General features: G+C 48.5%; 1 protein-coding gene across 1 annotated transcript; it reads left to right on the top strand.

Annotated features, from left to right (window-relative positions):
• Positions 1 to 137: 137 nt before the first annotated feature.
• LOC126532250 (disintegrin and metalloproteinase domain-containing protein 10-like) lies at positions 138 to 25,095 on the top strand. Its single transcript, XM_050179911.1, has 10 exons — positions 138 to 180; positions 8,322 to 8,504; positions 9,482 to 9,623; positions 11,318 to 11,436; positions 13,518 to 13,813; positions 14,877 to 15,041; positions 17,861 to 18,034; positions 19,729 to 19,921; positions 22,946 to 23,118; positions 25,030 to 25,095. Exons 1-10 carry the CDS (start codon positions 138 to 140, stop codon positions 25,093 to 25,095), a joined length of 1,554 nt encoding a protein of 517 aa, XP_050035868.1.
• Positions 25,096 to 25,399: the final 304 nt, after the last annotated feature.

The raw sequence follows: 25,399 nt of genomic DNA, 5'->3' as shown, positions 1-25,399 counted from the left end.
CAGACTACAACCCTTTGCAGCAAGAATGGCTAAATTTCGCGGCTGCGATTTCTCCCTTGTTCGGGTGCCACACTGCTTCTTTTGCTGTGACAGCTGTAGCGAAGACGCTGGCCTGTGTGTGAGCGGGTTTGCACACGATGTTACCAGTGTTTGGGACAACCCGGTCCACATACGTGCCAGGTACGTACCGCAGACAAACGCCATGAACCCCATTTACACGGAGTGGAGCTCGTGTTAACTAGCGGCTAAATCTTGTTGGGTAATGCGATGTCTAGATCGTTTCTCTTAGTTCTACCCTTGCCGCAATGCTGCTTCTGTACCTCAATAATAAGCACCCGTCGCTAATGCAGACTTATATCTCAAACAAATCCGCACGGTGCGATGTCTGCACGTGCCGTTGTGATCTTTCTGTCGATAAATACATGCGACATCGCCGAATAAGTGCAGTCAAAGTTGCCTCAAGAAGAGTAATTGCGAATTTATTGATGGAAACGCGTGCACTAGTCAACGAAGTCGCCAAACACAAAGGTTAATAAGAACGCCTGTTAGCGCTGTACCGCCGACGCAATACTGCTGCATACGCCGATGAAGTGCTGTTCCGCTGCAGTTTTTTGAAATTTCAAATTCCCCAAGGGAGCTGCTTCGAAACGCACAAAGCTAAAGTCTGACCAACTTCTCAGTACTTTTTTCAATTTTACTAGAGGGATGCCACATGATATATATAAAGGCAGATCAGCGCCAGTCAAAGTAGATGAGCGCTGGCGGCAATGCCGGGTTTAGTACTCTGCTGCGTAAGCATAATAAGAAAGAACTCAGTTGTATACAAAATTCACATACAAAAAAAAATTAAAAATTAAATTATGGGGTTTAACGTGCCAAAACCACTTTCTGATTATGAGGCACGCCGTAGTGGAGGACTCCGGAAATTTCGACCACCTGGGGATCTTTAACGTGCACTTAAATCTAAGTTCACGGGTGTTTTCGCATTTCGCCCCCATCGAAATGCGGCCGCCGTGGCCGGGATTCGATCCCGCGACCTCGTGCTCAGCAGCCCAACACCATAGCCACTGAGCAACCACGGCGGGTCACATACAAAAAAAAAAAAAGGGACTTACGTTGTGAAACAAACAATTGACTCGACGTGGTATGTCTGCTCAGACAGCATCGAGGTGTATGACTTCCCAAACGTGACGCGGAATTTTGAGTGAAAATGGAACAACAATACCATTAGCAATTCTCGCCCTGAACTACCTATTTTCTAAACACATCCCCCCCCCCCCCAAAAAAAAAAAAACAATATTTAAGATGCCCTAGGGCGAAAAGACTAAATCTGTTAAAGAAGCACTTGCTTGGTATCATTCCGATAAGCCACAGCCACAGCCCTTCGCAAACAAGGCAGGGTGAAAACCTCGCATCTAAAAAAAAAAAAAAAAAAAAAAAAAAATATCGACGACAGTTTTGCATGAAGCACCAGTTTAACATGCCCGAAGCCACACATAAAATAAATGCAAAACCATGAAGTGCGCAACAGCTGGTGCGAAGATTTACCGGGTGGCATAAAACCAACAATATCAGTTCTTGCAAGCTTAAGTAGCTTTAACAAACAACACAATGCGCTCGTGCAGTCGTGTTGCCTAGCTAGCGCAACGTGGTAAAGAAGCAGCAAACAGTAGAAGCGGCAAACGGCATTCAGAACTTTTGAATCACCCCGTTCAAGTCCGTTTCTCCTCTAGACTAGAACGGCACAGGGGCCAGGCTACTGGCGTCAGTATGGATTTATGTATTGGCGTACTGGTCGAAGTGCGCAAGCACCGGTGGCGACTGCATGCGTCGTTTGAGTTCTTCAAATGCGTCGGCATGCGGCATTTCCAACTTGAACTCGACATCACATTTGGTTAGACGTGTCAACGGCTCAGCGATGCATGAAAAGTCCTTGACAAAGCGCTTGTAGTAGGCACACATGGCAAGGAATCTACGCACTGCCTTGTTGTCGACGGGCTGCTGGAACTTTGAGATGGCGGCTGTCTTCTGTGGGTCGGGGTGGACTCCAGATTCGCTGATGACGTGGCCCAGGAACAGACACTCATTGTAGGCGAAGCGGCACTTTTCCGGCTTCAGAGTGAGCCATGATGACTTGATGGCGTTTAGTGCCGTCGCAGGCCGCCTAAGGTGATTGTCGAAATTTCCGGTGAAGACGACGACGTCATCCAAGTAAACAAGACAGGTCTGCCCCTTGAACCCTGCTAACACCGTTCATCATGCCGCGCTGGAACGTTGCAGGCGCCGAACACAGTCCGAATGGGATGACCTTGAACTCGTAGAGGCCGTCTGGCGTGATGAAGGCGGTTTTTTCGCGATCTATCTCGTCGACTTCTATTTGCCAGTATCCAGACTTGAGATCCATCGACGAGAAATATTTAGCCTGGTGTTAACAGCGCAAAACGTAGACGGGACACGAGACAAGAAGACGACACCACAAGCGCTGACTTTCAACAACGCTTATGTTGTTTCCACAACGTTTCCAGGATGGAAAACCAACAAGCCCAAGCTGCTATTCTAGCGAAATATTTAGCGCTGCAGAGCCGATACAATGCGTCGTCTATCCATGGGAGGGAGTCCATCTTCGTCCTTCTTCGTGATCTTGTTAAGTCGATGATAATCGACGCAGAAACGTAGGGTTCCGTCCTTTTTCTTCACCAAGATTACAGGATATGCCCACGGCCTTTCGACGGCTGGATGATGTCGCGCAGCATTTCGTCGACTTGTTGCCTGATAGCTTCACGTTCTCGCGTCGAAACTCGGTAAGGGCTATGTCGGAGTGGTCGAACGGAGTATTCGGATATTATGCGATGCTTTGCGACTAGTATTTCTCGAATCCTCGGTGACGTCGAAAAGCAGTCTTTGTATAGTCGAAGCAGACTACTGAGCTGTTGCTGCTTAATCATGGGGAGACTTGGATTTATGTCGAAGTCTGGTTCGGGAACTAAGTTCGTCAGAGTAGTTGCGGCAGAATCCGAGAGGATAAACGCATTGCTGGTTTCCAAAATGTCCTATTTGTATGCGATCGTAGTGCCTTTGTTGATGTGCTTGAACTCCTGCGTGAAGTTTGTCAGCAACACTTCCGTTTTTCCTCCGTGCAGTCGAGCGATCCCTCTTGCCACGCAAATTTCACGGTCGAGCAGTAGATGTTGGTCGCCCTCGATGACGCCTTCTACGTCAGCGGGTGTTTTGGTGCCGACGAAAATAATAATGCTGGAGTGCTGCGGGATGCTCACTTGATCTTCGAGTTCACTCAAGGCGTGGTGACTACGAGAGTTCTCCGGCGGTGTCACTTGATCTTACGACAGCGTTATCGATTTCGACTTCAGGTCGATGATTGCACGGTGTTGGTTCAGGAAGTGCATGCCGAGAGTGACGTCTCGTGAACACTGTTGGAGGATAACGAAAGTGGCAGGGTAAGCCCAGTCATAAGCGGTAATTCTTGCCGTGCACATTCCAGTCGGCGTAATGAGGTGTCCTCCAGCGGTCCGAATTTAAGGGCCTTCCCTTGCAGTTTTAACTTTCTTCAACTGGGCGGCGATGTGTCCGCTCATGACGGAGTAATCGGCCCCTGTGTCCACTAAGACGGTGACTGCGTGGCCGTCGAGAAGCACGTCGAGTTCGGTGGTTCTTTATCTTGCTTTGCAGTTAGGTTTTGGCGTCGGATCACGGCTGCGTCGCGTTGACATGTGGCTGGTACGGCGTGTTGTTGTTATGTCGTCGAGATAGCTTCTTCGGGGTCTTCGTCGGCGACGGAAGATCTTCGTCAGTTCGACGAACAGCAACCGCACCTCCATCGGTTGCTGCTTTTAGTTTTCCGGATATGGGCTCGCAGAGCGGCCCCGGGCTGGGCCAGTGTGTGGACGGCTTCCTCCGTCTTCCTCGGGTGAACCCTCGTAGTCCAATTTCTCGGTTTGGACATCGGCGGTAGACATGTCCAGCTTCCACGCAGTGATAGCAGCGCGGGCAGTGGTCGGGGGCGCCAAATGTCCGTCTTCCTCGGGTGGCTGTGCTGGTCGACGGGCGGACGTACTGGCGGTGGAGGCGGTGGACGACGGAATTGCGGCGCTACAGGGCCCTGGCGCGGTCGCGGAGGGGGGCATTGGCGACGGGCGACGGTGACGTAGGTCATCACTTCCGGCACAGGAAGCGATGATTCGGGCATCAGTTCGGTAACGCCCAGTGACCATCGAAGGTCGTCCTTGATGATTTCAGTGACTGAATACACCCGAGGTTCCGACGAAGGAAACATATTGCACAGTTCTTCGCGCACAAGGGCCCTGGTGGTCTCTTCGAGATCACCGGAGCCCAATGCTTGCATGGCGCACTGCGGCGTGAGCACTTGGCGGTTATATTGCCTAGTGCCCATTTCTAGAGTGGCCTGGTGATGGTGAACGGGATGGTCGTTGAGAGCTCCACTGAGTAGCGGCGAGGTAGTCAGCGATATTGCGAGGGTGTTCACCTTGCTGCGGGCACGGAGCGTTGACGGCGAACCCTCGTAGTCCAATTTCTCGGTTTGGACATCGGCGGTAGACATGTCCAGCTTCCACGCAGTGATAGCAGCGCGGGCAGTGGTCGGGGGCGCCAAATGTCCGTCTTCCTCGGGTGGCTGTGCTGGTCGACGGGCGGACGTACTGGCGGTGGAGGCGGTGGACGACGGAATTGCGGCGCTACAGGGCCCTGGCGCGGTCGCGGAGGGGGGCATTGGCGACGGGCGACGGCGACGTAGGTCATCACTTCCGGCACAGGAAGCGATGATTCGGGCATCAGTTCGGTAACGCCCAGTGACCATCGAAGGTCGTCCTTGATGATTTCAGTGACTGAATACACCCGAGGTTCCGACGAAGGAAACATATTGCACAGTTCTTCGCGCACAAGGGCCCTGGTGGTCTCTTCGAGATCACCGGAGCCCAATGCTTGCATGGCGCACTGCGGCGTGAGCACTTGGCGGTTATATTGCCTAGTGCCCATTTCTAGAGTTTTCTCAATCGTCGTTGCCTCTGCCAAGAATTCAGCTACGGTCTTCGGTGGGTTGCGGATCAGTCCGGCGAAAAGTTCAAGCTTTACGCCTCGCATCAAGAAGCGCACTTTCTTCTCTTCGGACATTTCCGGGTCGGCGTGCCGGAACAGGCGCGTCATCTCCTCAGTGAAGATCGCTATGGTCTGGTAGGGTAGTTGTACTCGGGCTTCTAGCATAGCTTCGGCCCTTTCCTTGCGCACGATGCTTGTAAATATTCGCAGGTAGCCGCTACAGAACAGGTCCCATGTAGTCAGGGTCGGCTCCCGGTTCTCCACACCAAGTTCTGGCGGCGTCTTTTAATGCCGCAGCTTGTCATCGGAGTCCCAGTTGTTGAAAGTCGCGATTCATTCATAGGTCTCCAGCCAGGTTTCTGGGTCTTCAGACGATGATCCATGGAAAGTCGGTGCCTCCCTGGGCTGTTGCAGAACGATGGCGGACGCTGCGGCTGCCATTTGGGTTGTCTTGGCCACAATCTTCTTGATCTTCTCAGGTCGAAGTCCGTACTCCGGGGGCAACTGTTGTAGTAGGCGGCTTGCTCAATGGCCCGGGACTATGTTGGTGTTCTCTTTGCGGTCCGGGGTCGGATCACGGCTTGTCGGGGGCGTCTGGTACATGAACGAAAAGCACCTCCACCAGATGTCACGTGGTAGTGACGTAGAAATAACACAGTAGCGATGCTGTGAAAGACGAAACTAACATTTATTGGGCGAACCTGAGCCCACAAAAACAGGCTACACTTAAAGGGAAGCTGTAGAGTTTTCCAGAAAAAATTAGTGAAGAGCTGTACGTAATGGTTTTCGACCCTCCGAATCCGAATATCGCATCGAAATTGCGCGAAAAGAAGCGCAAACAGATTTTATTTCGACGAAAAGTGCAGCAGCAGTCTCGGGGCAGCTCGCGCGCCTCGTTTCCGCCTGTGATTGGTCGGGTGTCTCGTGACGTCAACAATGGCGTTCGTCTAGACCGACCGCTGCCGCCACACATGAAGCACGGTGCAAGGTGGTTTGGCGCTGTGGTTTGGTGAGACGGTAATGGTAAATTTCGAGAGCTTGCGTTTATCTGAGGAGTTCGACGTTGCTCCCGACATGTACGCAGCGCACCTCTCCAAGAAACAAAAGATGCTGGTAGCAAGCAGTGCTTTCTACGCGAACGAAAGCGAAGTGTTAGCATCTCCTCGTGTTAGAAATGTTCCTTGGTGAGCATGTTTTTTGCAAAGCTGTATTCAGCGATCCAGTGAGTTCGTTTCCGGGCAAACAACTGTACTGTTATGTCCCTGCATGCCTCCTCGTGGAACGTAAGCGGGGATGCGATCGTCGGCATTTGTGCGCTGCCCCAAACCCATCGGCAATCTACACAGACGATTTACATGCGGGAAGAGTTTCCCGGCTCTTGTAGCACGTGTAGTGACCTTCATCAGCGGCCCATCCACACCATACTCGTAACCGGAGCCGTAAAGGCAGTGAATTCCGTCGGCTACATGGGACAGCCGGTTTCTCTATGTGCGCGAGGGGGAGCGCAGCGTCCTGGCGTGCGCCGGCTTTCAAACACACGCAAACTTCACACTTGCACTACGTTATGGTAGCTGCATCTAGGCTGTTTCATAACACACGTGCGAATAGAAAATTAACGACGGTTTGCGACGAAACCTGCGTCAATTGGGTGGGAGATAAACATGTACCTTCCGTTCAGCGTGCTAACACGAAGGAGCTAGCAGTAAATCAAAATCCAGGTTTGGACGAGTTCGTGTATTCATAAGGTCTTCCAAGGCCAGTTACCATCCGTCCACCCGCACCCGTCCCGCCTTTGTGCGTTCGTTGCCCCGAACTTCTCGCGCTGCGTTTAGAAAGCCTACTAGCAGCAAGTCATACTCTCACTCATTCACGCATTATTGATAAACTCTGATAGTAATCGTCGTCACGGAAGTGGTTAGAGCACAGTACTATTGTTCTTGAGCGCTTGAAATTCTTTCGATTCACAGCAGCCTCCCACTTAGCTGCAAGCTTCTTGTCTTGCGGGAAGTAATGGAACATCGTCGCGGCCGCTGGTGTGCATGCAACCGTAGGCACAGAACGCCGACATGATCGACCCACCACTTCAACTGATGCTGCGCACGTCAGCTACCACTCTACATACATACAAACAAAGGAATGCAGGGTCGAGAAGCAGATTATGATGGCACGCACGCAGAAACAAGCGCCGTCAGGCACGATCGCGGAGACTGCGATGGAACGGAGCACCAGTGCCGACGTCACTACGCCGCGGTTTCCTGTGTCCGCTCGCATCGTCAGCGTCAGCAGCAGAGCACGGTGCTCGACAGGGGGCGGAGCGACAGCGCAATTTTAACCGGCGATTACGTCGCTCCTAAGTGAAAAATCCCGCCCAAAATTTTACATGTTTGGTTTATAACGTTCCCGCATCCGTATATGAGCGTCTTATTGAATTCGACAGACTCTTCAGCTTCCCTTTAAAGAACGGCGGGAGCGGCGAACACAGTCGGTGATCGTAAAAATCTGATCAGTTGGTCAAGCGCGTCGGCTTCTTGGCATCAGTCGTCGAATGTTCCAGAGTAATCGCTATGACCCGCATGTCTTCCACAAAGTTTTACACTATTCGCGTCGCGCATACATGCAATAGATTACACAAGGTTCGGTGACAGACCGCGGAAGGAACCATCGATAACATTCCAGAAACTTCCGATACATGCAGGCGTGTCTTGCGCTGTGCGATAACATTTGTTAGGCGGTGAAACGTGGTCGCTCGATAAAGATAAACAAGTACACGTGTCAGTATAATTTATTTGCGATAAAACAACACAGCTCGCGCCCGCTAGAAGCGCCGGTTATTATTTCTACAGTTACTAAATTTGGAGAAACAGGAGAGCAGGTTCTCGTCTTTCCTTACCGAACAGGGCTTCACCAAAAGCGTTTCTAGCACGTTCTTAATGCGGATTAGAGAATGTTATGCTCAAGCAATAGGAGCAGGCGGACAGCGCTTTTATCTTAAACAGAATTATACGGTGCAAAAACGAGACACGGCCTCCTCTATCTGTGTCTCATATATGTGGAATTATTCTGTCATGTACGAATAAGGCCAAACTGTTGTTTATACGTGTCAACTTCCATTTTCATCATTTTACTAAAACAATAGCGTTAGCTCAGGGCTCTAGTTGAGCGTCGTGGTTCTCCCAGAAAATACCAGAATGGTGCCTGGTCTTGTTATTGTCGAGTTTTGCATGGTTCTGCCAGGTCTTTCGATTGTGCAGGACCTGCAGCTGAACGGAATGTGTGCCGCACGAGCAGGAACACGCAGTTGAATGTGGGCCAATCGCCTGAGGATGAGAACAGCACAGTTGATCAGTTGATCAGTGAAGACCAATTAACTGCTGAAGTTGAAGTTGAAGAGCACAAGAGAAGCCGGAACCAAATCCTCAAACCTTTTCGTTCAAGTTTGGGATTGGATGGTGCTCTATGATTGTCCAGCGGCCCGCTCTCATGAACCTCTCTTACTTATGAAGTGCTTTGTTAGTACGGCTCCTGTGGTTTTGTTAAACAAGAAATGAAGCACTGATGCGGTGAAAGTAAAAAACGAAAACTCACAAGCATGAAGGGTCGAGTGGTTGTTCGTGTGTTCTAAATGGCACAACCCATACTGGGCGATCGACCAGAAATCCCGTGGTACGGGGGTTCAAGAAAATAAACTAACATTGAGGAAAATATTTTCAAAGAACGTTATGAACGGGAAAATTTAAAAATTAAGCGTAAATGATTCAGATATAAAAGGAATAATGACTGGTGAAGGAGGATGATAATATAAAAAGAAGAAAATTTGACGTGCGACTCATAAGAACCCATAGAAGAAGAAGAAGACGAAGAACAAGGTCATGACTGTGGAAAGCCCAAGTAAGAGAACGCGAGAAATCTGCAAGACGACGAGCGCTGTGCCGACCAGCGTCGTCCTTATTCTCTTTCTCAGCGGTGGAGGGTACGCCGGTAAGTTTCTGCAGCCGGAGCAGCTGACTCATTGTGAAAGTGCAGCTGGCCGTTTCACTGCGGCACAGATGAATGAGGCGGGTGATGAGGAAGCAGCTCGGGAGCTACGATGGACGCCGCATTGGAGGGTCTTGGAGTAGTTTTGACCAACTGCACCTTTCACCCAACACTCGGTACACGACTGTTCTTGTATTCTTTCCGGGGCATTGAAGTAAACCGAGTATCACAATAAAAATGTTAATATACCTTTTTGTGGCATTCAATATTGCATCGCAAGAACAGCTATCTGGTGAATCAACGAGGTAGTCAAAAGGTGGCCACTGCAATAAACAAAACTGGGAAGCCGTAGGAAATCTAGTCCGTCATTTCTCACAACCAAAAGAACATTGTTTTGAAAAGGTACACTAGTGAATAACCACATCATCGCACGCAGAGGAACTTGGCCCTTTCATCCGGAACTACGAGTTGCTATCATATGAAACCCAGCAACCGAGCAACGACAGCGTCCGAAGGTTCAAGCGTGCTGCAGACGAGTGGTCCGGCGCTGCGCGTGTTCGTTTCAAGGCCCTTGGAAGGTGAGATATCCTAGAGAGAAAGAAGCCAAGCATTAAACGTTCTTGAAGTGATCCGGCTAGCAATTATGAGGGGCGTAAAACAATATGGCAGTAAATAAAGAAAAGCGCAATGACCCCAGCGACAGATTTTACCCACCTACCTTGTTTTTATCATTACATTAAGCGTTAGAATGCGCCACAGGCTTTTATGATACTCGTAATATAAACCGCAAGAGATATCAGTTCACACCTTGACGTCAGGCCTTATTGTCAGGCGCGTTCGGGTTAATTAAATTCCTCTGCTTCAAGGGCTCAAAGATAGCAAAATGTAATGCAACCTTAAGTCACTATGTAGTCAAGAAACACCCGCGGTGGTTGCTGAGTGGCTATGGTGTTAGGCTGCTGAGCACGCGGTCGCAGGTTCGAATCCCGGCCACGGCGGCCGCATTTCGATAGGGGCGAAATGCGAAAACACCCGTGGTACTTAGGTTTAGGTGCGCGCTAAAGAACACCAGGTGGTCGAAATTTCAGGAGTCCCCCACTACGGCGTGCCTCATAATCAGAAAGTGGTTTTGGCACGTAAAACCCCGTAATTTAATTTTTTTTTTGTAGACAAGAAACAACACTATTTATTGCTTTGAGAAAAGTGTTTGCTTGGAGTTGAATAAACACAAGAAAGATACCATACATTCCTCGGCTTCAGCGTAATATGTTCAAATTCTTTATTCAAACAAAGAAACTCGTATCATCAATTAACAGAGTCGTAGCCATCCTTCTGAGGACGGAGGCGTGAATCGCAAAAGACATCGCCTGGAATGAAACATGTTATCTAATATTTGTCAGCGCACTGTAGAAATCGATGTGAAACTATTTTTTGGTCCGTTATAAAAGAAGTATATTATTACGCACGAATGAGGGAATACAGAAGGAAAACAGGTACTGAACATCTGGCTTCATAGAATACATGGCAGAAAGTACGCGAAAATTAACTGTGCATTATTTTAGGCGACGGTGTAGGATGCGCTTCTCTGTACGCTGACTTATTCGCTAATAGTACGAAGCTACAACTTTATTGGTACAACCTTGGTTAGCGTGTATGACAGCATCAATTCATTTTCGCACATATAAGACAGTGAATGCAAGTGTTGAAAAACTGGACGTATAACAGACATGTACTATTTCTTATGACAGGAGGCACACACAACTCAGACAAACGATTCGAGCGAAAATAAATGCTTGTGGATGTGCTTTGTAGATTTCCGATCAAATTTCGTTACGTTAGGCCAAACAGGGAAGAAATAAGATCTTGCTGGGGAAGGGTGGGTGAAACATAGATCAATAAATGTAGGTCATGATCAGCAATGCCATTACATGTATTCGAGGGTCCTTTTTGAACACTTATACGCACGGTGCGTATAACTGCGAAACGCGTCCGTCAGTACAAGTCGACGACCATCAAGGTTGATTTTATCTCATAGCATACATGCGTAGTTGAAGGCAATCTTCTCTGCCCACCGAATATTGCACAGATTCTCTTTGACTTGGATGTAATAAACATCACCGAATGCCACTACCTTTTATAATGTTGATTTCACTGGCATAATTGGCACACTAATAATTATAAAAGCAGTTATGAACGTAACCCCAAAGTTGTATACAACACCATTGTAACACGCCAAGTTTTATATCCACGCCCTTTCGACATTTATTTCCAGAGAGTTTCGCCTCCTACTGCACCCTGATCTATCCTCGTTTTCCGACGACTTTGTCATGACCACGGCGAGAGGCGCCGTGGACGTCGACCTTTCGCACATCGTCTCCGGTCACGTGGAAGGTGGGTCCGAACTTCGTGCGGATGTTACGGGAGATGGGATTGGGAGACGCAGAGCAGCACAGCAAACAGATTTTAATTGCTCCAAACTCAGAATAAAACTCACTTAAGCTAAAACACAATGAAGAAATACTAACACTTATGCTATACCTACTTAATGATCGCTAAACATGTCCTTATTGCCGGCTACGTTAGTCCTTGGCGATTGCTACGCGAAAGTCAGGCCGCCCTAGTCTATGACTGCGACGCTACCAGAAAGGATCGTTCTTACTGACTTTTGTCGTCACACGTATCTTAGGAGTCCGAAGCGTGTCGGATCTTCATCATAGTAGGTGTTCTCGCCGATTCCATAAATGTTGCTGCCTTGGTGTTGACCAGTCAACTCGTCCGTCTCTGATGCCGGTATCCCGAACTCCGTCGGTGACGTAGCACTCCGGCCTCACCGGTTAGGCCTAGCTCCGGGTTCCGCCGCTACTTCTTCGAGTGCCGGCGAGACGCCCCGGGGACTATCGTACGTGTTGGTCTGCCTCTGAAGGGGGATCCTTCCTGGAGTGCCCGGCACTGCCGTGAGCGGCTGCAGCAGGTCCAAGGAGCCTCGCTCGAACGTCGCCGAGGTCGATGGCCACACCCCGGAGCGCCAGCGTCACGCACTTGACCAACCCTCCATGGCTCCCGTGGCCAGTGCGATGCTGACGCTACAACCTTCTTGGCCCAGAGTCCCGTTGATAATCCCAGCTCGACGCCGCTTCACCCTCGATCACAGCTCGGGTCACGCGCCTCGAGGGCTCGTGCCGTTCGGACCGATATGTGCAGATCGTCCTCTTCTTCCTTTCTGCGCCGCATGCCTCTTACATATGACAAACGCCTTGTTTATTTGTTCCTAAACTAGTTGCCAGCAGTTATGTCGTAAGTTGGGGCGCGGGGTTCGATTACAGAGCGTGCAAGGGAACTGCAGAAAAACACTTAAAGAGTAGAAATCAAAGAAGCATTTCAATGTAGCACAAGTTAAAGCGGAAACAACAAGGATTCATGCCGGACGACAAACTATATTAAGTTAAAACACCGATCAATAATATAGGCTATCAAAAAAAAAAAAGCAGAGGGAAGCAAGAACAGCGCATGTTATGACATGGCAACGTGTGTTCGGTGTATAGACTGCTAGAAAATGTTTTTAGTGCGCGATGCTTTCGACAGCTTAGCCATGTATGCACAGCATTTTTTGGTGATCGTTATAATGCGTGCACCACATAAAAAAATCTGCTTTAGTGGAAGCAGCCAGGGAACGTAGACCAAATCATGACACTTTGTGACTTTACACATATACTTACACTCCTGTCAGGTATAAAAAATTGCTTTGGATAGTTTAAGTCTACAAGCACGCAGCCATGCTCATCTTCTATCAACGCATTGAGACCGGTGTCAAAGTTCAAGGGAAAGCCCTCAATAACTGGGACGTCTCCAGCTGGTCGCCTCACCACCATTGTTGAATGTCTTTCTGAGTAATCAAAGCTTATGTCTTCATCATGGGGATAGAGTGACCCGGAGGCCGTTCCTATAAGCTCACGCATTGAATTTTTTTTCATAGATATTGCTCGCAAGGTCGACTGATTGGGCTTAATGTGGGGAAGCTACTCTTGGCAACGATGTATGCCATTGCCGGAGTAATATATGTTTACCGTGAAGTAACGATTGTACGCATCGACAGCCCAGCAAGTGATCACCGGATAGAAGATGACGACGTTCCGCCTGGGCCATCTATCCGCGATTAATGTTGCTCGTGTGCCTGCATATATATCTCGTAAATAGCCCTTAATACTTTTTTCTTCACCTCCGACCTCCGTCACACTTTGGTGGAGGTGCGGGATATTGATAGCTGCAACTTCAGCCCGCCTCCGTCACAATAAGTTTGTACGACAAACCACAGCGAATGTTTCCATTCTCCACTAATTGCGCGCATTTCTTTTGTTATCGCTATTTTCTTTATCTTTCTTTCTGTGTATTTGATTGGTTGGCAGTCGCTTTGATCTATCTAAACTGTCTGCCTCCATACAGCTTGATGCTGTTTGTGCTCTACTTCGCTGTAGGCGATCCGGGCAGTAGAGTGCTTGGTTCTGTCGTCCACGGCGTATTCCATGGACGCATCAGCATAGGAAACGGGAGCGTCTTCTACGCCGAGCCGGCATGGATGTACCCACTGCTTCAGAACAAGGGACACACCGTCTTCTACTCTGCCAAAGACGTGCGCTGGCCGCCACAGCTCGGACCGCATGGTGGATGCGGTCTTGACAAGCTGCAAGCGTATCCGCACAAGCAGAACGCCACACTGGGAGCTCGCAACAGTCCCCCGCACTTCGAGCAACCTCCGCGGAAGAAGACACTGGTACGAGCCCTCTTCTTGGGCGAGGCGAACTGCTGGGGTCGCTGTAGTCACACTACTAAAAATTCTCACATTAAAACATATATTTAGTTCATTCTGCGGTACTGGTCGTATACACGAGTCAATTTACGCGCTCACCCGCCGTGGTTGTTCAGTGGCTATGGTGTTAGGCTGCTGAGCACGAGGTCGCGGGATCGAATCCCGGCCATGGCGGCCGCGTTTCGATGGGGGCGAAATGCGAAAACACCCGTGTACTTAGGTCTAGGTGCACGTTAAAGAACCCCAGGTGGTCGAAATTTCCGGAGTCCACCACTACGGCGTGCCTCCTAATCAGAAAGTGGTTTTGGCACGTAAAACCCCATAATTTCATTAATTTACGCACTCGGCTTTCCCTCCTATTGCTTAGCCTTACAGCTTTTCTTTACGCAGCTGCCATGAATGGGAATATCAGAGCACAAGGACATTGCATGGCTATTGAAGACTTTTTTTTAAGATAGCCGAGAAACGAGCATTATACGGCCTATACTTGAAATCTTATGAGATAAGGTTATTGCCTGCTCTCGATCAAAATTTGTTTGGTGCTTGTGAAAAATAAAGTTTCCTTTCGTTTGTGCTTGTAATAAAAGACTAGGATACCAAAACGTAATAATAGTGCTTATCTTTTGAAGAAAATTGTTACTGCTTATATGCACTTATCACTGTATATTTTATTTCATTTTGTTTAAAGAAACAAGTTTACATGAGTAAACCTCCCTTGAGTAACCATGAGTAAACAACCTTGACGCCACCTATGGGCACACACACATAGGACGACCACACGGATGCAAGGACCGAAACCTAAAACGTGAGTCCGAATCAGCTGAGCGCTACTCGTTGCCCTCAGTAAGATGTGTTATACGTCTCTAATATGCTGCCGTAGCCTTTAGTGAAAGACGATGAAGATGTCTGCATCCGTAGAACATAAAGAAATCTTCGTAATTGCTGTGCGAAGATAAGAAACGCAAGCCCTTGCCACAAGCCGCAAAGTATGCTCACAATTAATGAATTGCTCGGGGCATTTGCGCAGGCTTATCAATGGCGCCGCCCCTTCCAAGATGGCAGGAAGCGGCGCGTTCGGCGTTCACCCGACTACGCCGATCCGCCGCCTGGCGGTAGGCGCAAGCCACAATCGCGCTCTGGCCGTCGCACAAGTTCACGCAAGGACCCCACTCGGCGAGTGTGCCACATGCAGGTAAGAACTGGCATGGTCACTGTGATCCAAAGGTTGGTTGACAGCGACCATGCCCCAGCGCGTTTAGGCTGCCAAATCACACTTGTCGTCGACAGTTGTAAAACGCAAAACGTAGGAACATTTATCGTAAATATTTTTGCTTGCTTCTATCGTAAATGCCATTTGACAGACCACTTTAGGTATAACACGGCAAGCGTCGGAGAATAAAATGTTTCCGGTACTTCATTTTTCAAAGTATCACCTGGGCACTTTCTGTAGCCCGACTGGCCTTTCTTGAGGACCAATTTATTGCAGAGGCCGCAGTTAACAATACGCGCTGCAGCGGGCGAGCAAACGAAGCACGAAGCAGTTGTTCCGAGGCTGACTCATCAATAAAATAGCAGGGGAATTGCAGGGGGGAGTTATTAGTAGAGTTTGCGGAACAGAATAATATGAGGATAATGAATACTTTCTTCCGCAAGCGGGATAGCCGAAAGTGGACGTGGAGGAGACCGAACGGCGAGACTAGAAATGAAATAGACTTCATACTCTGCGCTAACCCTGGCATCATACAAGATGTGGACGTGCTAGGCAAGGTGCGCTGCAGTGACCACAGGATGGTAAGAACTCGAATTAGCCTAGACCTGAGGAGGGAACGGAAGAAACTGGTACATAAGAAGCCGATGAATGAGTTAGCGGTAAGAGGGAAAATAGAGGAATTCCAGATCAAACTGCAGAACAGGTATTCGGCTTTAACTCAGGAAGAGGACCTTAGTGTTGAAGCAATGAACGACAATCTTGTGGGCATCATTAAGAAGTGTGCAATGGAAGTCGGTGGTAACTCGGTTAGGCAAGATACCAGTAAACTGTCGCAGGAGACGAAAGATCTGACCAAAAAACGCCAATGTATGAAAGCCTCTAACCCTACAGCTAGAATAGAACTGGCAGAACTTTCGAAGTTAATCAACAAGCGTAAGACAGCTGACATAAGGAAGTATAATATGGATAGAATTGAACATGCTCTCAGGAATGGCGGAAGCCTAAAAACAGTGAAGAAGAAACTAGGAATTGGCAAGAATCAGATGTATGCGTTAAGAGACAAAGCCGGCAATATCATTACTAATATGGATGAGATAGTTCAAGTGGCTGAGGAGTTCTATAGAGATTTATACAGTACCAGTGGCACCCACGACGATAATGGAAGAGAAAATAGTCTAGAGGAATTCGAAGTCCCAAAGGTAACGCCGGAAGAAGTAAAGAAAGCCTTGGGAGATATGCAAAGGGGGAAGGCAGCTGGGGAGGATCAGGTAACAGCAGATTTGTTGAAGGATGGTGGGCAGATTGTTCTAGAGAAACTGGCCACCCTGTATACGCAATGCCTCATGACGTCGAGCGTACCGGAATCTTGGAAGAACGCTAACATAATCCTAATCCATAAGAAAGGGGACGCCAAAGACTTGAAAAATTATAGACCGATCAGCTTACTGTCCGTTGCCTACAAAATATTTACTAAGGTAATCGCAAATAGAATCAGGAACACCTTAGACTTCTGTCAAGCAAAGGACCAGGCAGGATTCCGTAAAGGCTACTCAACAATAGATCATATTCACACTATCAATCAGGTGATAGAGAAATGTGCGGAATATAACCAACCCTTATATATAGCTTTCATTGATTACGAGAAAGCGTTTGATTCTGTCGAAACCTCAGCAGTCATGGAGGCATTACGGAATCAGGGTGTAGACGAGCCGTATGTAAAAATACTGAAAGATATCTATAGCGGCTCCACAGCCACCGTAGTCCTCCATAAAGAAAGCAACAAAATCCCAATAAAGAAAGGCGTCAGGCAGGGAGATACGATCTCTCCAATGCTATTCACAGCGTGTTTACAGGAGGTATTCAGAGGCCTGGATTGGGAAGAATTGGGGATAAGAGTAAATGGAGAATACCTTAGTAACTTGCGCTTCGCTGATGATATTGCCTTGCTCAGTAACTCAGGGGACCAACTGCAATGCATGCTCACTGACCTGGAGAGGCAGAGCAGAAGGGTGGGACTAAAAATTAATCTGCAGAAAACTAAAGTAATGTTTAACAGTCTCGGAAGGGAACAGCAGTTTACGATAGATAGCGAGGCACTGGAAGTGGTAAGGGAATACATCTACTTAGGACAGGTAGTGACTGCTGATCCGGATCATGAGACTGAAATAATCAGAAGAATAAGAATGGGCTGGGGTGCGTTAGGCAGACATTCGCAGATTATGAACAGCAGGTTGCCATTATCCCTCAAGAGAAAAGTGTATAACAGCTGTGTCTTACCAGTACTCACGTACGGGGCAGAAACCTGGAGGCTTACGAAAAGGGTTCTACTCAAATTGAGGACGACGCAACGAGCTATGGAAAGAAGAATGATAGGTGTAACGTTAAGGGATAAGAAAAGAGCAGATTGGGTGAGGAAACAAACGCGAGTTAATGACATCTTAGTTGAAGTCAAGAAAAAGAAATGGGCATGGGCAGGACATGTACTGAGGAGGGATGATAACCGATGGTCATTAATGGTTACGGACTGGATCCCAAGGGAAGGGAAGCGTAGCAGGGGGCGGCAGAAAGTTAGGTGGGCGGATGAGATTAAGTTTGCAGGGACAGCATGGCCGCAATTTGTGCATGACCGGGGTTGTTGGAGAAGTATGGGAGAGGCCTTTGCCCTGCAGTGGGCGTAACCAGGCTGATGATGATGATGATGGCTCATCACTTAAAATGTATTGTGATCTTTTTTCTGAGAAAATGAAGGGAGGCCGGTTTGCAGCGCGTACACCATACGTTCGGTTCTTTTCGTCTCGTAGATCGTCGTGGACCACATGCTATACGACTTCTTCGCCAAAGATACGGACGACAAGGTGGCCCACGAGCGCATCACTTCTATGGTTGGCACGCACATGGCGTCCACGAACATAATCTACTCCGCCACCGACTTCCAAGGCGTCGTCGGCATGCGATTTGTGATACAAGACCTCAGGGTGAGCCCGCCTTCCGTCATCACAATAAGAAAGAGAAACGCGCTGTGTCAGATTCTCGTTTGTAAAGCAGTTTGTAGACTATAGTCGGATACCACTTTAGAAAAAAAGGGGGCGTTTACTCCTCCGAGGCGGATGCACATGAGCATCCACCAATGGGCGCGCACTCTGGACTAACGTCATCAGCCGGACGGCCGGTGACTCCGCCGACGGAGAAGATGGCCGCCCGCGCTTCGAACTGGGCGAGGTCGCGTCAGCTGTGTGCTCGTCAGAGTGAATTGCAGAACTGTTTGTGATGGTCTATCATGCCGGAAATATTACTGCGGGCTTACGATGCGGCATTTGTGCCGCGTGCGTTTATTCTGAGCCGTGATCTGGCGAAGGAACATTGCAGCGAGCATCGCTGGCGCTGCGCTACGCTTTGCTTGAAAACAGGATCCCGCGGCGACCACTACTAACACGCATCCTGCGTGCTTATTCCATGTTGTTTTATTTCACTCCCGAGTGAAGTTACGACGAGAAAAGTTTTCCAAAGATTGGTGCCTACTGTTAGCGGCGGGTGTGTTCGTGTACTGAGTCGCTGCGTTTTTCGTCGGACAAGGTGAAGTGATGGAGCAAAACCATTCTCAGGAGAAATCAGAAAAGTGTGTGCGCATGAAGCAAATTTACGAGTGCCTCAACAGAAAATATTTGCAGAAGAAGCCTTCAATGCAAAGATTTGTCACCGTCAACTTAGCGTGAACGATCATTGTCAGCAGTGAGATTGCCGAGCGTCTAACGATGGTGTTCGAGCGTTGTGTAGCACCGTCAATTGATTGCTGTCCACCAGTTCTCACTGCACGCGCAAGCTGTTGAATGCGTGCTGTGAAATTATGAAAACACAAAACCAAAATATAAAAATTTTGTGCGATTTAAAACCAAGAGTATTTAGGTAAAATAATTAATGAAACATTTTTGCACCTTCCTGCCTCGACCGTATTCTCGCCCCAGGTTGGTTGCGATAAATGCATTGTTTTATATAAGTACTTTTTCAATAGCAACTGATTCATTTTAAGCTTGGAAAACGAGTAGTAGATACGCCGTGTACATGTGAACAAGCGCAAAAGCCTTGCAGTGCTGCTCTTTCTACTTTTGTCACTTGCAATGAAGCTAAAGAGCAGACGACGGGCAGCGTTGTAGAAGGCACGGTGTTATTCTTATCTCGCGATCCGGCATGTGCTGTAGCACATGAGAGCTCTGCTAAACCAGTCATCAAAATACAAAAGTCTTTATTTATAACGAGAATTACGCGTTTCAGGAGCACTATTTTTCGAGCGGGACTATTTTAGTCGCGGAGGCAATCGGCTGTCGCGCTTCGGTCATCTGGGCGGGGCCTCCCCTTTTTTCTAAAGTTGTATCCGACTATAGAGTGCGTGGTTATCAAGAAAACAAGCTGGTAAATCGTGGTGGCAAGCCTACTTTTAGTGAGCAAGGTTGACGAATGAGAAACAGGTGTGAAAAAAGAAAGTATTGGTATTCAGGCTTCAAGCGCCACATTGTAGCATATAGGATTCTTTGTCAGTATGCACGTTATTCTAGTCAGAGGCACAAGTTATTCCTATTCTTTAATTTTATATTGCTTTTTGGTAAATTGCCTTTTATTTCAGCCACATAGTGTGCGACGCCACGAATGATGGGATAGTGCCTCCATTGCGCAGATCAACGACACCAGCGCCTGTGAAGGCGGGGAAGCGGCGAATAACCCGTTCTGCCGCAATGATTTAGACGCCAACCTGATGCTCCAGCTGTTCGCTTTGGAGGAGCGCAACGACTTTTGCCTTTCGTACGCCTGGACCAACCGCGACTTGGGCGAAGGAACTCTGGGACTGGCATATCTGGCCTACGCTAGTGGTAACCAGCGCATGGCCCCTCTCACACGTGCAGCCACGCATGTGCTAAAGCACGCGCGCATAAGATGTGTACTGTTGTGTGGGTGAAGGCACTGGTAGTAACCATGCGAATAATGTTTGTTATACGTTGAAACATCATAGTAGATCCACTTCTCAAAACTTATACCCAAAGCACAAACGAGGAATAAGGCGAGCAGAACGCCTTCAAAACGTAAGCACACTGGGGATGTAGAGTTCGACTTCAATGGCGATAGCTGTGGCCAGTGAGACGGCGGCACTGCAGCTTGGAAAAACAGGGTGCTGACAAAGCACAACGGGAAAAGGCTTGGTGTCTAGGGCTACTACAAAACGGTTGCATTCAACGTGAGAGGAATCGTCATATTACGTGGCAGTTGCGGTAAATTCTATATCAGAAACGCTGGACATAGAAACGTTATCCCGAAATGCCGTCTATCTGCTCGCTGTCACTTGAGAGAAAACTATAGCTCGGGCCCGTCTCTGATGCCGCCTTTTGAAATACGTCTAAAACGCGGAAACGCTTTTTCCGGGATAACCGCTAGGCCGATTTTAATTAAATTTGTTGCAGTTGAGAGAAAAAGGTACGTTATAGTGACTGTTGGAAGCGAATTTTGATTTAGGGCCTGAATATCTTAAAATAAAGTTTCAATGATTGGCAATTTGAAGAATATATATAAGCAAGAAGTTTAGCGATTTGTAGCTTTACACCAAGATTGTAACGCCCAGTGACGCCGCTACGCGTGGACGCTAAAGGTCGACGCTCAGGGTCGGCAGTGCAAGAAAGATGAGGGGGACGAAGTCGGGGGCGGGTTCCGAGAGAGCCTGCGACGCTGGTCCGCTGCCAGCCCTCGGTACCCGACAAGAGGTCGCAGTTCTGCAAGCAGCATCCGTTAGACCATCCAAAGCGTACAAATGTTAAAATTCTAGCATATCAATTTACATCTTACCTGACTTTGTTGCATTACTTAGAGGTGTTTCGCAAAAGTCCTAGTCACATATTAGTGGTTTATTTTTGAGAATATATAAAACAATAAATTTGTCCGCTTAGATGTACTGGTAAATGCAATTTACAGAACTGCGATCTCAATTTTCATTGCGGATTGACAGAGACATATACTTGATAGTTCTGTTTTCTGAAAATTTGCAATTCTCAGCAATGTTTTATGAAAAAATTTACAGCCTAAAGGGAAATAATGCGGATCCCGTGCTGTGTGAGTTAATGTAAGTGAAGCTTTCTGTGGTGTTTGCTTTGACTAACGGTAATTAGCGGTTGTTGACTGCAAATATTTAATTTCTTCAGAGTTTATTGCAACACGAAAGTAGTGAGTTGGTGGTAAATGTGGCCGTGCGTACACCACTGCTGTTTCTCTGCGTCGTACACAGAACACACAAGGAGACGTGTTTCCTTTTGGCGTTGTTGTGTGCCATTGTTTGTAACCTATGAGAGGGCTGAGCATTGTCATCGCCCCACACGGCACATTGCATCGCGGCAGAAATGTTGGCAGAATTATGGGGCTGTACGTGCCAAAACTCCAATCGCATTATGAGTCATGCCATAGTGACGGACTCCGGATTAACTTTCATACCCTGGTGTTCCTTAACGTGCACCGAAATCTAAGTGCAACACCTTTCTTGTATTTTGCTCCCATTGAAATTCGGCAGGCGCGGTTGGAACAGTTGCTGCGGTGGGACAGAAGTGTTGATTTGACGTGTGACCGCTTCCGCAGTGTCGCCTAAACCCTACAGTGATTTAATACGGCCTTGCGTGTGCGCGCCCGGCGTCAATTGTCCACTTGACAAATTTTCATGGTGTTTATTTTTGAGAAATAGAAGAAACGTACAGTACCGCACGTTCAGTTCGCCCTCAATCGCTATATCGTGTCGTGTATATAGTAGTAGCGTTTTCTTGTCTAATCACTTCACCTTTTCCCTGTCACGGCCTCCCCCCCTCCTTTTTTTGTGCGAAGTGCGAGCGAATAGCGGCAAGACTGTTCGACATTCGTTTCCCGACTGCGCTAGTTCAGCTTATTTTGTGCCTCTTCTCCCTGCCCCCTCTCTACCATTTTATCAACCTCTCCTCAGGACTTGTACGTTAGTAGAAGGGTAAGCGCTGCAGTTTCTGCAAAGCTTTTGCGGGAATCACGGATAATTACAGCTGTCAAGAACCTAATGTGACGACGTCCAGGGAGCTCCAGAGGGCAGTGTGCATATGCGATGGAAAGGTCCAAACGAGTTTCTCGCGACGCATTTCGTCTCTGTTACGCTCCTCCCATGTATATGCATGCTCTAGAACCACCCCCGGACGCGGCGTGCAAGACAACAGCAGAAGCAGCAGTGGAAAGGTCGAAGGAAGGTGCAAAAAAAGATTCGCTTCAAAATTCACTACCAACAGTCACTAGATTATAACTTTTTCTTCTTAAATGCAGCAAACATCATCAAATTTGGTGCAGCGGTTGCCGAGAAAAATGATTTCTCCTTTCCCACGTATTTATGTAGGAGCCCCCTAGCTACAACTTCCTCTTGTTTCTTTCACGGGATCGTGAGAGAAGTGCGCCACTACGCTTGCGCTGTTCATTCATACGTGCCAAATAAACTCCGAAGACTTCTCCGAGCACCAGCTTGTTGGGTAGTTCGTCCTGAATTCTCCTGAATAGTGTTGCAGGTCTTAGCAGTCAGCGTGCCCTGAGACGACATTAGCTTCCAGTGAAGGATGGCTACTGCCTCCCTGGCTGGACGCGGGCAGACGCCGCGCGGTATATGTCTGATCCTATTTGGAGACTTGAAGGCTTTAAAATAATTAAAAAGGCGGTCATTCCTTTTATCCCTGCGTAGAACAAAAACGAGGTAAGCGGACTGCTCGGGTGAGGTGACATAGTTATATATTTTTCTTTGTGCCCTACAACATGTCTACATGCTCAGGACAAAGCAAACAGTTCTTGCGATCACTCTCAGTAACACGCAAAGGACTTGCGCCTCTGTTTATGGTATGCGCACTGCTCATGTGCAGACAAGCTCGGAGGTGCGTGCGAGAAATTCCGGTCAGTGAACACTCGGGAGGGCATCCGACGCATGGCGCTGAACACGGGCGTCATAACGTTGTACCTGCACGGCGGACCGGTTGCCCTGGCCGTCAGTGAAGTCACAGTGGCCCACGAGATTGGCCACAGCTTCGGCGCCTTGGTAAGTTATTCAATAATTGCTTAAAATTTTACCCTACATTGGAGAACAAGCTTTACTTCTTCATTGTAGCAAATAAAATGAATTTAGACTTGATAACAAACGGCTCTTTTTGGACGCAAAAGCTGGTTGTTGCTGCTTGGAGTAGCGTTTAGGCCAGGAATCCACCCGTCCCGCAGGGGCGTCTGCGTCAGCAGGCGTTTGGTGTGTTGTGACACCACGTACCCGAGCACACGAGAGTTAGTTGCCTTTTCGGTAGTTGCCTTTTCCTGTCTCTCTCTCCCTCCAGCCTTCGTCTTTCTCTCACTTTACATCTTTCCTGTCTTCTCCTAGCTTCCGCTTACTTCCAGTTTTTCCAGGCAGCAAGGGTTAACCTTGTGTGAATAGCCAACATAGGTTATCTCATATTTGGTTATAGTGATAACGTACAGCTGGCCTTTGCAGGACCTGTTTTTATAGTCCCTGTAGCATCCCCTTGTAGGGCTCCACGGTGGGTGGCTGGCGTTATTGCCGAAAATTACATTCGTCTATGGCAAGCTCCTTTCCTCCCCTCCCAGATCGCCCTCATAAAAGAGGGCGCACCGAAGATGTATTTCAGTTCTTTGGACGTCAAAGACCCAACTTCCCACGATTTCACGTCATTAACTCGCAAAAATCAGATAAACAAGTACGCACAATCTCCCCATTTCTAGTTTCAAAGTCTTCAACTGATGTCCTTGGTCCAGGCTACAAGGCATCAACGATGGAAAGCGGTGATCTCCTCTTAGAACTGCATGACCAGAAACAATATGAAAAATTGTCCAGTCTAGCGCCATTTGGGGATGTTCCCGTGACAGTAACTCCACACCGTACTTTGAACACCACCCGCGGCGTTGTCTCGGATGATGATTTGCTCCAGCTGACAGAGGCTGAGCTCCCGGAGGGTTTCAGTGAGCAGAATGTTGTCAATGTCAAGAGAATTAAGCTGAGGCGGGATGGTAAAGAAATTGCGACCAAACACCTAATACTCACAATCGGCTCAAGTATTCTGCCCGAGTCTGTAGAGGCCGGGTACATCAAGCTCCGTGTTAGACCATATGTGCCAAATCCCCTCAGATGTTTCAAACGCCAACGTTTTGGCCACAGCTCGCAGAGCTGCCGAGGGCGCCAAAGATGTGCGAAATGCAGTGCCCATGAACACACGTCTGAAGCTTGCGAGAACTCTTTGCATTGTGTAAACTGTGATGGAGAGCACGCCGCGTACTCGCGGTCGTGCCCGTCTTGGAAAAAAGGAAAAGAAATTGTCACGATCAAAGTGAAAGAAAATATATCGTTCAAGGAGGCATGTAGGCGGGTGTCATACCTGCCTAAGAGCAGCTTTGCCGAAGTGGCACGTCAGGGGGCAACGCCACAACGGTCTCCGGCGGCTGTCCGACCCACACCCAGTGAGGCGGCAGTGACGCCATCCCCCCCCCCTCCCCCCCCCCCCCTCGGCGGCTGCAGCTAGCGCTGCTACGCCAACCCAGCAAACGGGGCCGTCTACCTCCAGGCAGGTGGCATCAAAGGTCTCGTCCAACGTGCCGAGGCCTTCACGTCAAACAAAGCGCTCCGAAGAGCGCATGTCCAGCGCCTCGCAAGAGGCGATGGACACAGCGACGAGCCAGACAGCGCCACCAGCGCCTAAGGAGCGGCGAGCATCTTTAGACCGCTCCAAAAAAGACAAAACTCCCGTCACGGGGCCTCGAAAGTGCCCGTGAGCTAATCCTTATCTCTTAAACACACAGCACCCAACACATTTACCATAATGGAGACACAAGTGCTACAAGGGAACGTTAGAGGTCTTCTTCATAACCTTGACGACATTAGATAACTAATACACAAACACAATTCCAAGTTGCTGTGTTCAAGAGACACATCTCAAACCTACTAACACAGATTTTCTTCGGAACTACACAATCTTCCGAAAAGACCGTGACGAGGCACATGCCTCCGGCGGTGTAACAGTAGTAGCCGACAAGCCGGTAGCTTGCCGACACGTCGCCCTTCAGACACCCCTTGATGCAGTGTCAGTTCGGGCCATTTTGTTTAATAAGTTGGTCACTGTATGTACCATTTATATACCCCCGAGCCATCATCTCGAAAATGCAGTCTTTTATAATCTCATTGACCAGCTCCCCGAGCCTTATATATTCGTGGGAGATTTTAACGCTCATAACACGATGTGGAGAGACTCACGATGCGACGCGAGAGGTCGACTCATTGAAAATCTCCTTTTAACCTCCGGTGCGTGCCTCTTTAATGAGAA

This window comes from Dermacentor andersoni, chromosome 5 (genome assembly GCF_023375885.2).
Source record: "Dermacentor andersoni chromosome 5, qqDerAnde1_hic_scaffold, whole genome shotgun sequence".
NCBI classification, from domain to species: Eukaryota; Metazoa; Arthropoda; class Arachnida; order Ixodida; family Ixodidae; genus Dermacentor; species Dermacentor andersoni.
Note: the sequence above shows the minus strand (reverse complement) of the source record. Positions and strands in the feature narration are given on the sequence as shown.